General features: G+C 44.3%; 1 protein-coding gene across 2 annotated transcripts; it reads right to left on the reverse strand.

Moving 5' to 3' along the window:
- Window positions 1-562: 562 nt before the first annotated feature.
- Window positions 563-10,410, reverse strand: LOC308330067 (alcohol dehydrogenase 1-like). 2 transcript variants are annotated; one of them, XM_080784715.1, is made up of 10 exons: window positions 10,314-10,410; window positions 7,810-7,911; window positions 7,410-7,551; window positions 6,783-6,870; window positions 6,303-6,375; window positions 5,587-5,733; window positions 3,751-4,011; window positions 3,005-3,137; window positions 2,273-2,411; window positions 563-872 (listed from the first exon to the last, which is right to left on the reverse strand). In XM_080784715.1, the coding sequence occupies exons 1-10, from the start codon at window positions 10,329-10,331 to the stop codon at window positions 839-841; spliced, it is 1,137 nt and encodes a 378-aa protein (XP_080640841.1). In that variant the 5' UTR covers window positions 10,332-10,410; the 3' UTR covers window positions 563-838. The 2 variants fall into 2 exon arrangements, with proteins under 2 accessions (XP_080640841.1, XP_080640842.1); XM_080784716.1 differs by lacking the exon at window positions 563-872 and adding an exon at window positions 2,048-2,077 and having other exon boundaries at window positions 2,233-2,411.
- Window positions 10,411-13,073: the final 2,663 nt, after the last annotated feature.

Here is a 13,073-nt window from a genome sequence, read left to right on the forward strand (position 1 = left end):
AGAGTTTCAGAGTATTGGAATTGTATTGGAATACAGGAGTCGGCAATGAAGCGTTGCAATGGAACACCATGTACCGACACTCAACACAACGCAGTCACACAAATAAAGTTATGATGATTATTCTTGTTATAGAACATACTGTAGGCCTACTGTAGCCCCTCAGCAAGATGGCCGCCCTCAGAGACTCCGCCTACACATCCCACAATGCACTGGGCCATCTAGCCTTTATATATAATGTCTATAGGCTGGTATAGCGTATACATAGAACTACACATCCCATAATGCACTGGGCCATCTAGCCTTTATATATGTCTATGAGGTGGTAGAGTATACAGAGAACTACACATCCCAGAATGCACTGGGCCATCTAGCCTTTATATGTCTATGAGGTGGTAGAGTATACAGAGAACTACACATCCCAGAATGCACTGGGCCATCTAGCCTTTATATATGTCTATGAGCTGGTTAGACTGAGTATACAGAGAACTACACATCCCAGAATGCACTGGGTTATAGCCTTTATATATTATAATGTCTATGGGCTGGTATAGTACTGTATACAGAGAACTACACATCCCAGAATGCACTGGGCCATCTAGCCTTTATATATAATGTATATGGGCTGGTTAGAGTATACAGAGAACTACACATCCCACAATGCACTGGGCCATCTAGCCTTTATATACAGTCTATGGTGAGGAGAAGCAAGGCGGCGGTGGGAGCTAACGTTTGGCTAGCTGTTAGCTAAACGTTTGGATAAGCGCTGCATGCGTGCCTAGGGTGGTGGGCTTCCGTTTCCCCTGCAGGGTGAAGGGAGGAAGGGGGCCGCCGGTCCGTCTTATTGTGGAGAAACGCTTACGATGCACCGAATGCTGTCGGACAAAAGAAAACAAGAATGTCATATTAGTTCACCGTCCGTTACACTGTGTGGTCAATTTTATTGCTAATTTGCTACGTGTTGTCGTCGTTTAGCAGGGTTGTTTTTGGCAGCACATTTCTATTTTAGTTTTAGTCATTAGTCTCTTGAATAGTTTTCACTTAGTTTTAGTCACATTTTAGTCACCTGGAATGTTCTAGTGTTTAGTCTAGTTTTAGTCGACTAAATGTCATACGATTTTAGTCGACTAAATCTACAGTTGATTTAGTCGACTAAAATGTGTTTTGACAGGCCTTGATGTCGTTGTAATGACATATTTTACACTGTATATCTGCTATTTTCATCATGCAACCCAGCATAAAACTGGATCTCTTGTCCACTAGTCCCTACCTAACATTTTAGTCTTTTTTGAAATAAACAGTAATATAGTGACATCACACTATCAGCCCCTCCCCTAACCCCTCCCCCTTTATCATACAACTACAGCTGTGGGTGTGGCTTCAGTTCAGGTGGATCACCACCCATCACCACCCACCAGGCAGACCAGGCATACTTAATGAACTGGTGGGCGTGTCCACATAAAAGCATGATTTTAACAAAATACTGTACACTTTTTGGAAAAAAATTCTTCCTCCTTATATTATAATAATTAATACCTGACTATCATGTTTTAGGGGTGGAAGAAATCGTGGCACTCCCATCTTTAATTGTGTCTGACTAATTTAAAGGTATCTTCAGTGATTTCACTTAATTAAAATATCACTTTTCTTTTTTCCAGCTGGAGGCCTACCATCTCCCGTGCCCCTCTCCCACCCTCTGCCCGCCCCTGTGGTGTGACGGCAGGGCGTCTCCAGGAGGCCTACCATCGCCCCTCTCCCACCCTCTGCCCGCCCCTGTGGTGTGATGGAACAGCGTTCCCAGGAGGCCTACCATCTCCCCTCTCCCACCCTCTGCCCGCCCCCTGTGGTGTGACGGTAGGACGTTTCTAGGAGGCCTACCATCTCCCCTCTCCCACCCTCTGCCCGCCCCCTGTGGTGTGACGGCAGGACGTTTCCATGAGGCCTACCATCTCCCCTCTACCACCCTCTGCCCCCTGTGGTGTGACGGTAGGACGTTTCTAGGAGGCCTACCATCTCCCCTCTCCCACCCTCTGCCCGCCCCTGTGGTGTGACGGCAGGACGTTTCCAGGAGGCCTACCATCTCCCGTGCCCCTCTACCACCCCCTGTGGTGTGACGGTAGGGCGTCTCCAGGAGGCCTACCATCTCCCGTGCCCCTCTCCCACCCTCTGCCCGCCCCTGTGGTGTGACGGTAGGGCGTTCCAGGAGGCCTACCATTTCCCGTGCCCCTCTACCACCCCCTGTGGTGTGACGGTAGGGCGTCTCCAGGAGGCCTACCATTTCCCGTGCTTCATCAGCTCGATGGCGTCGTTGATCTTGTCCAGGTCCATCCTGTGGGTGATGAACTCGTCTATCTGGACCTTCTTCTGGAGGTACTTCTCCACCATGTCTGGAACCCCGTCCTTGCTCTTGAAACCTGGGGAAGGGGGGGACGCACGCACGAACACACGCACACGCACACGCACACGTGCACACACGCACACGCACACGCACAGTCACGCACATGCACACACACACACACACACACACACACACACACACACACATTAGGATCTCTCCTAAATGGTACAAGCAATCAATACAGCATGGAAATGTTGGACATATTTCTTTAGTTTTGTGTCTGAGAGGCTAAATGTCATCAAATGGTGGTTCCGTGGCTAAAATGCAGAACAATAAATGGACCTTGATATGTAAAGGGCTGCAATAGAGAGTGTATCACACAGACAGTGATCTGACAGACCTCCAATAGAGAGTGTGTCTCACAGTGATCTGACAGACCTCCAATAGAGTGTGTGTGTGTGTGTGTGTGTGTGTGTGTGTGTGTGTGTGTGTGTGTGTGTAACACAGACAGTGATCTGACAGACCTCTATAGAGTGTGTGTGTGTGTGTGTGTAACAGTGATCTGACAGACCTCCAATAGGAGTGTGTGTGTGTGTGTGTGTGTGTAACAGTGATCTGACAGACCTCTATAGAGTGTGTGTGTGTGTGTGTAACAGTGATCTCACAGACCTCCGAACAGGGAGCCCTTCCAGGTGCGTCCGGCGATGAGCTGGATGGGTCTGGCGGAGAAGTCGTCCACATCGGTCCATCCGACCAGAACACTGACGCCCCAACCCTTCACACACGCCTCCAACGCACTCCTCTGTGCACGCACACACACGCACGCACGCACGCACGCACGCACGCACGCACGCACGCGCACACACACACACACACACACACACACACACACACACACTTTCAGATCTACAAGCTTGACTATTTTCAAAACCGTTTCCTGGTATATTATTTGACAACATGTTTGACCAGTGCATGATATATTTTTTTTTACTTTTAACGCAGTGATGGTCTTTTTCATTTAATTCTCTCTCTCTTTGTTTTAGGTATTAAGATCTTAAAAAGCACCCATTTTCACCCCAGGCCAATTATTGTAATTATTTAATAACTTTAGAGCTTGAAGCTCATAGCACGGCACCGAGTGCCACGCTTTGACGTTACGAACTTGTAGATCTGCTATTTAATCGCTATTTAATCTTTGGATATATTGTATATTATTTCGTTTTTAACTCAAATCTTTGCTTCTCGGGGGGTCCCTGAAACTACACATTTTCAGACGGGGGTCCGTGGCCAAATACAGATAATTCTGGGGGTCCTTGACATTAAAAAGGTTGAGCACCACCACTGACATAGAAACATGGGGTTTAACCCTGTGAGAGCTCTCTCTCTCTCTGTGTGTGTCAGTGTCTCTCTCTCACCATGACTCCGGTGTTGCCCACACACTCCAGGGAGAAGTCGACTCCTCCCCCCGTCATGTCGGAGAGCACCTTGCTGATTGGCTGGCTGTGGTCCTTGGGGTTGACGAACTCCGTGGCGCCGAGCGCCTTGGCCTTGGCGAACTTGTCGGGGTTGACGTCGACGGCGATGATCCGTGTGGCGCCCGCCGCCGCGCAACCCATCACGGCCGCCAGGCCCACCGCGCCCAGCCCGAACACCGCGCACGTAGAGCCCGGCTCCACCTGCAGAGGGCAGCGGTGGACGGGGAAAGGAAAGGTAATTTTATTATTTATAAGCGCCTTTCAAAACAATCACAATTGGTGCTGTACACGGTAAAATAATAAAAATAACACAAGAAAAACACAGTCAACAGCAAAACAGCGATGACAATAATAAACGAGCAACAGAATACATGAAAATATATACAGTACAGGCAGAACAAAGACTCAATAGAGATACTCACTATATTAGGCCAAAATAATTACCATATAGGTGTGTTTTAAGCAGCTTTTTAACAGTGTCGACTGACTCTGCATTTTTAAAATTCAGAGGTAACTCGTTCCAGAGTTTAGGTGCTATAGCTGAGAAGGCTCCATCACCTTTTGTTTGGAAAGACCTCAGACCTTTATTTCTTGATTGATTGATTCCTACCATAAATAAGCCATGTCTTAAACGTTAGTCGTTTTGTATACACCTTAATAAAAGGCTCTAAATGTCCGTGTTGCTCCAGTCTCCTCTCCTTTTGCAACTTTGATGTCCCTGCACCTGTGAAGCACCGGATCAGCCGTTTTAGGCTTGAGGCGCGCTGGTAGACTCCCTTTGTACCTAAGCCATGTCTTTGTTTTAACTTGTTTCTTGTCATTATAGAATAATTTACAGGCAATTTCATTTCATATTACAGAACATTTCCTTTTCTCTCAGTTCACTTTTTTTGTAAAAAAAGTAAAATAAATGACATTATAATAAAAAGAAAGAAAACAAAACAAAAATAATATATTGTATAGCATTGTTTGCCTTGAGACTACTTACTGCCTTGGGGGATGATTACATAATTACTTAACTTTTCTCTGTGATATGGGAGGTATATTTTTTAGTTTTTAATTTAGTAAATGAGATTAAAATAATTTAACAAATGTAGTAAATTAAATTAGATTCAATGCAGCGTCGTTTGTAGATCCTGCTTCCATATATTCTGCCACTAACTCCAATCTCCTTTTGAAGTAAGGAAGCTTCATTTGCCATGCCACGTCTCTGTGTGTGCGTATCTGTGTGTAATGCACGTAACTCCAGAACCGTTCGCCCCACCGACTTCACATTCGACACAGGCGTTCCACCCCCCCCCCCCCACAGGGAGTGCAGTGCCCGGTATCGAGTCAGTCGGACCCACGGTTCTCCAGAACCACCACAACAAAAGACTTTGCTCAGGCTCTGCCATGCAGTGCATGGGCCTAATCAGCCTAAATCCCCTCACCTGTGCAATTTCCAGCTTCTGGCCTCAGCCAATTGATTGCCATGGCAAGCCCACACCTGACAATTGATTGGCCTACTTAACACTAGCATGTCTAAGCGGTCAATTTGACCGATTTTTAGATTTTGAAGTGGATTTTCTGGTGGGTGCTTTCCTGTTTGGATGAATGGGCTGCCATTGGAAGTTGCACCTATAGGTACAGTAGCATCTTGCCATTAACCCATTTTGGGGCTGGAACCCATTTTTGTGTTAGCATCATGTTATGCTTTAGCTATTGAAAAATAGCAGATCTACAAGCTCGTAGCTCGCCATCGAGTGGCGCGCTACGAGCTTGTAGTGTGTGGTGTACCTTGGCGGAGATGACGGCGGCGCCGTACCCGGTGCAGATGCCACAGCCCAGGAGACACACGCGGTCCAACGGGGCGGCCGGGTTGATCTTAGCCACGGAGTGCTGGTTCACCACCGTGTACTCTGAGAACGTACTGGTCCCCATGAACTACGCACACGCACACACACACACATATACACACACGCGCACACGCACACACACACACGCAACACACACGCACACAACACACACGCGCGCACGCACACGCGCACGCACACACACATATACACACACACAACACATGCACGCGCGCACGCGCAGCACGCGCGCACACAGATCGGCTATTTTCAGGCTTGTATACGACAAAAGTATAGGGCATTCATTTGCGATACGTGTACACAAAAATGTAGTTTAAATAATCATGTTTCTGCCTGACTGACAGTCAGGTTGAAAGATATGCATTCCGTAAAAAGGATCATGAATAGTTTTGTGCCCGAAGCCCCCTTTGATGTCTATGTGTGCACGTCCCTGGTATATATATACAGTATATTATACACACGCTCACACGCTCACACACACACACACACACACACACACACACACACACACACACACACACACGCGCGCGCGCGCGCACACACACACACACACACACACACACACACACACACACACACACGCACACGCACGCACACACGCACACACGCACACACACACGCTCACACACACACACACACCTGGTAGAGTTTCTGACCCTTACAGCTCAGCCTGCTGTCCTCCTCTGACATGATGTCATAACGATCAGCAGCCCTGTAGACACAATGGAGGGGATTAACCCATTCTGACCTGAGATCAGATTCATACGAGGTTTCCACTGGGACACACACTGGTCTGATGAACCCATTCTGACCTGAGATCAGATTCTAGAAAAATGTCAGTCGTTCTTCGAATTTTTCAAAAATAGCAGACCTACAAGCTCGTATCGCGCCACTCGGTGGCGCGATATGAGCTTGTAGATCTGCTATTTTTCAATAGCTAAAGCATAACATGATGCTAACACCAAAATGGGTGCCCGGTCAGAATGGGTTAATAAGTACATGTTATTGTATACAAACGAGTAATTGTTCTATATTATACAGTATGTATATATGGCACCAAAAGCACATGCAGTTATTTGGCTTGTAATGAAAGGAGAACAGGTTTTAATGCTCTCTCACCATCCCTCCACACACAAGTTGGTCTTGGGGTTCTTGCAGAAGCGACACTCCCCACACTGGGCGATGAACAGTGGGATCACCTTGTCGCCTGGAGAGGAGAGGACACACGACTCCGTTAATTAAAGGTTTCATGACATTCATTTTCATTTCTTTTTCTTTTTCTTTTTTTCTTTTAGGTTTTATGACCTCAATTACACCCAAAAAACCTGAACTTTGAACATTCAGTGGATTTTCTGTGGTCTGAAGTTTTCTTTGGGGTTCGGAAGCCTTTTGAGCTACAATGAAAACAGGCAAACACAGTGAAAACAGTGACATCTGTTGGCAAATCCCATTGACATATATGTGATTTGCAGGCTCTTACATCACAAGCTGCCGGAAAATCAGAGCACCTGTTTGAGCCAGAAAACCCCAGATCACAGAAAATCTACTGAATGTTAAAAGTTAAAAGTGTTTTTTGGGTGCAATTGAGATTAGAAAACCTAAAAAAAATAAGAACAATTCCAAAACCTTTTTTTTAATGCAGCACGCTTTCTCTCAGTATAGCCCCCCCCCCCCCCCCCCTTCCACTGACCTGGGTGGTACTCGGTGACCCCTGGGTGTCCCCCCCCCTCCCCCCCCTCCACTGACCTGGGTGGTACTCGGTGACCCCGGGTCCAACGCTCTCCACGATGCCCCCCCCCTCGTGACCCAGCACGGTCGGGAAGCCGGCCTCGTGCTTCCCCTCGAACATGTGGTACAGGTCGGTGTGGCACACCCCGGTGGCCACGATCTGCAATGACACCCACACATTCATTTTGCGTTCGCTGTGTTAACAGAAATCCACTCCCACCACAAACACAGGTGTGTGCGTGCGTGCGTGTTAGTTTTCGTCGACTAAAACTATGACAAAAAATGTTCATCGACTACCTTTTTCCAATGGGGAAAACGAAATGGAAACTAAATGAAAACTAAGCCATGATGACTGAAACTAAGACTGAAGGATACTGACGTGCGTGCGTGCGTGCGTGTGCGTGCATGCGTGTGGTACCTTCATCCGGATCTCATTCCTCTGGGGCGGGGCCACCTCGATGTTCTCGATGACCAGCGGTTGGTTTGGTCCCCACGCCACGGCCGCACGACACTTAATGACCTGGACACACACACACACACACACACACACACACACACACACACACACACACACACACGCGCACACACACACACACACACACACACACACACACACACACACACACACAGACAGACAGTTTGTTTCATTAAACCACCTTATTATAAAACTTTTATATTAACAGTGCACTAAACCTTTTTGTGCACTTGTTCCGTGGAGGAAGTGTGTCAATGTTGTCAGAAATACTGCAGGGAAGTCTGAGGTTAAGACGTTCCACAGAAAAGGGAAATAGAATCTCAAGAAGGGTGAGTGTACCAGTTATACTGTACCTCATTGAGTCATCATTATTATAGGAAATGTGCCCATATAATCATGTCATCATGTGCTACATTTGTTACTATATGTATACATATATAATATATATTACTATTATTATTATTACTATTATTAAAATAGTCGATCTACAAGATCACAATGTGTGGATGTAGATCAGCTATAGTTGGAACTATTTTAAAATATCTTTCAAGATAAGTAAGATATGGCAAAATATTTTAGGGATAAAGGTTATAAGGCACACCCAAGATATACAGTAGTGTCAATACTGTATATCAGTTAAGTCCGTGGACCATCGTTTGAGAAACAGTATTCCATAGCAAGTGTTACGAAATCACTAATCTTAGCCCATATATAATAAAACATCAAATGAAATTCATTGTCCACATAATTTAGGTCACATGATATAATACAGGCAGGGCTGAGCTAGAGGCAGGCAGACATCATAAAGAGGGAGTTCCTCGGTTTGTTCATTAACACATTTTTGTCAGGAACCCCTTTTGGTGTTAGCATTATGCTATGCTTTAGCTATTGAAAAAATAGCAGATCTACAAGCTCGTAGCGCGCCACCGAGTGGCGCGCTACGAGCTTGTAGGGTCTGCTATTTTTGAAAAATCAATGGAGACAATTTTTTAGAATCTGATCTCAGGTCAGAATGGGTTAACATAAAGGAGCTTATCGCCACACTTTGATAAGTGTGGGATTTAATTACCCCAGACAGACAGACAGACAGACAGACAGACAGACAGACAGACAGACAGGCACTTTATGGCTTCAAGATTAATTTCAGTTTACCTTCCATAATTTCCTGCTGCGTACGTGACTTGAATGTTATATACTTTAGCGATTGAAACATAGCAGATCTACAAGCTCGTAGTGCGGCATGACGCAAATATAATATTATATTATATATTATATATTATATATTATTATATTATATATTATATTCTTTCAGAGCGAATGTTTTTTAACTCACATCTTTGCTTCTGGGGTGGGGGTGGGGGTCCCTGGAACTACATATTTTCATATGGGTGTCGGCCAATTACATATAATTCTTTGGGTCGTTGACATGAAATTGTTTGAGAACCGCACTAACTTTTTAAAGAAAACTGTCGGGATTTAGAAGTCATTTGTAGAATCGTCCTCAGGTCTAAATATGTTTAACACAACTCTGTGAAAGTGTCACTTTAAAACAAAATGTAATATTGTGTTAATTTAGCTGTAGTGTGTCACGGTTAGTTGCATTTCTTTGTCGTTTTTATGTGTCGGTGTTGTACGACATTGTTTTCACGACGCTTGTCTCTCCAAGTCCCTTTTTGGAAAATATATTTTACCGGTAATCTGGTAATCTACTAATGTCAACAGGAGGGTGAAACGAAGGTGATTAACGTCACAGGGTGTAAAACAATAAATATGACCAAAAGGACACAAAAGGACCAAAACTAAACAAACTATGTCAACAGTGAGACATTACAAGACGTTTTATTTGCTACCGTAAAAAAATATACTGACATAAAAACTTAATAAAAACTAAGCTCTGATGACTAAAACTATGACTAAATATACTGACAATTTCTTCAACAAATATAGACTAAAATGTTAGGAAAGGGACTAGTGGACAAGAGATCCAGTATAAGTCATTTTATACTTCATTGCCTGCTGAGAATAGCCGATCTACAAGCTCACAACGCGTCGCGCTCCGACGCGCTGTGAGCTTGTAGATCGGCTATTTTCATCAAAAACACCCACCAACGGCCAACAAAATACATTTCGGTCGACTAAATCAACTGTAGATTGAGTCGACTTAAATCTTATGAAATTCAGTCAACTATAAAAACCAGACTAACTATTCAAGAGACTAATGACTAAAACTAAAAAACTAAATTTACTGCCAAAAACAACAACAACAACACTGCTTTGACGGTCGGGGACCCAAATGGACCCTTAATTATCGGGTCAGCAACTCTGAACTGACGCTTTACCTACATTTGGTTCCATGTGTAGGCTCGACACACTCCACGGCTGTGCAGGGCGTATATGGAAAACCAAAGGTTTCAGAAGCACTGCCAGATGAAAGCATGTTTACTCACCTTCCCTGCGGTTGCCATGATGTCTGGGGCGGTGCAGCGAGGAGCAGACTTTACTGTAGCGACCAGGAGATGACCAGGAGATGAGCAGGAGATGAGCAGGAGAGTTGAGCAGGAGAGTTGAGTCGAGAACAGGTGAGTATACAGGCTACAACTAAGTAGAAGTAAGTTCTAGTAGTTGAAGTATATTCAGTATTCTAAGCATACGTCGTTAGGGTTGAGCTGAGGAGAGACACAGTCTGACACACAGCAGAGCAGAGGTTTATATAATACTGCTGCTGAAGCATGGAGACACGCCCCCACTGTTGATACCCATTCATGCTTTTGTACTTTTACTCAAGTATATAGGCTACATTTTGAACTTTTACTTGTAGGCCTACCGAGAGAGTTTCTACACTGCAATATTGATACTTTAACTGTAAACAGAGTTTATACACTGCAATATTGATATTTTAACTGTAATATTGATACTTTAACTGTAAACATAGTTTCTACACTGCAATATTGATACTTTAACTGTAAACATAGTTTCTACACTGCAATATTGACTCTTTAACTGTAAACACAGTTTATACACTTCAATATTGATACTTTAACTGTAAACATAGTTTCTACACTGGAATATTGATACTTTAACTGTAAACAGAGATTCTACACTGCAATATTGATACTTTAACTGTAAACAGAGTTTCTACACTTCAATATTGATACTTTAACTGTAATATTGATACTTTAACTGTAAACACAGTTTCTACACTTCAATATTGATACTTTAACTGTAAACAGAGTTTCTACACTGCAATATTGATACTTTAACTGTAAACAGAGTTTCTACACTGCAATATTGATACTTTAACTTAAGCACAAAATGCGAGTATTTTTTTCCTCCACTGACTGATCAATGTATCATAAGACAGTGGTTCCTAAAGTGGGGTCCGGGGACCCCCAGGGGGTCCTTGAGGGAGTTCCAGGGGGTCCCTCAGCTAAACCAAATGGACCCTCATGGGTCTGTAAAAAAGAGAGAAAAGGCCGCACACATGTAGCCACCATGCTGTATATTTATTGAAAAGAATCCAACATTCCGACCTTTCGGCCTTCTTCAGGGAAAACGTCCCTTATGGATCTGTAACTCTGAGAGGGTACAAATGGAACCATATCTACACTCTCAGAGTTAAATTAACATTGATTTTACAATATAGATTGAATTAAATTAAATGGGGGGTCCGTAGCCTAATGCACGTCAAACTGGGGGTCCTTGAAATGAAACGGGTTGAGAATCACTGCTAGAGACGTAAAAATCTTCTCTCATGGGGGGTCCCTGGAATATCTCTTCTAATGGGGGGTCCGCGGGGCTAATTAGTGTCAATTTGGGGGTCCTTGAGACATGAAAAGGTTTGGGAACCTCTGCCATAAGTCCATAAGGGAGTGGTTCTCAACCTGTGGGCCGGTGCGCCCCCTGGTGGCCTGTGTGGATGTTGCAAGTGGGGGACAGCACATAATTGGTAAAGCACCTGAGATTGGTCAGGTGCTGCCATTGGATTTTTTTAAATTATAGTATGTTTTTTGTTTGTTTTTTAAATTATAGAATTATGGTATTATCTAGTATGTGAAGAGTCTGCCTGTGCTATTAACTCATTTTGGAAAAAAAAGATGGAGGTTGCGCGGTGGCAGGCTCTCAGTCAAATCTGGTCACTTATTATATCAGAGGATCGGTATTTGAGAGATTAATTTATAACTGGAAGTTAAATAGTTAGTGGACTGAATCCCCCCCCCCCCCCACCCAGGGCTTAGATTGTGTTCATCTCAGAGGGTTGGCTGGTGTAGCAGTGTTGTTTTCGTCGACTAAAACTACGACTAAATGTTCGTCGACTACCTTTTTCCACTGACAAAAACTACATGGAAACTAAGATAGCATGACTAAAACTAAGACTGTCGATTCTGTCAACAAATAAAAACTAACGACACCACACACAAAGTGTGTGTGTGTGTGTGTGTGTGTGTGTGTGTGTGTGTGTGTGTGTGTGTGTGTGTGTGCGTGCCACAATTATTACATAATCGCCCAATCGCAATTATTTGGATTTTTCTAAAAGTAAAACACTATTCCTATTGCCAATGTAAGTCAAATACTAATACATCCAATACTTAAGTCCAATAACAGTTTTAAAATGTGCCTAATACACATTAGTGTTCGCACCTCTGGCCCGAGTTTGTCTTCATCATTAAACATTTTCAGATCAGTTTGTCGTTTCAGTTCAGTTGGTAGGGCGTTCCACAGGGTGTATCCCTTGTACTGAGTAAGAAGACTGACCATAATGTGGTGTTCCGCTTTGCTACCTTGAGGTAGGAGGCAGCGGTGGCCAAACGGTTTGCGGAGCGGTCTTGATATCGTGAAGGTCGCTATAGTTCGTATCCCCGGACCGGCACGTTAAAATGACCACCGCTGAAGTGCCCTTGAGCAAGGCATTGAACCCCCTACCATGAAATGTTCTATGAGCAGGGCCTGGCTGTAAACAAGTTATTGAGCTTAGTCCAGTTACCCTGGGTAAACATAGTACCTTTCCTTTCCTTAGTCCAGTTACCCTGGGTAACCATAGTACCTTTCCTTTCCTTATTCCAGTTACCCTGGGTAAACATAGTACCTTTCCTTTCCTTTCCTTTGCCTGTCTCCAACTCCCTCATCAGCCCACCTGTTAACACTTCTACGATCACCCGACTCCTATAAAACTGGACTCTGTACAAATTAACCCTCATTGTCAGTTCATA

Source organism: Protomyctophum bolini, assembly GCF_963924005.1.
Source record: "Protomyctophum bolini genome assembly, chromosome: 15".
Taxonomy (NCBI): domain Eukaryota; kingdom Metazoa; phylum Chordata; class Actinopteri; order Myctophiformes; family Myctophidae; genus Protomyctophum; species Protomyctophum bolini.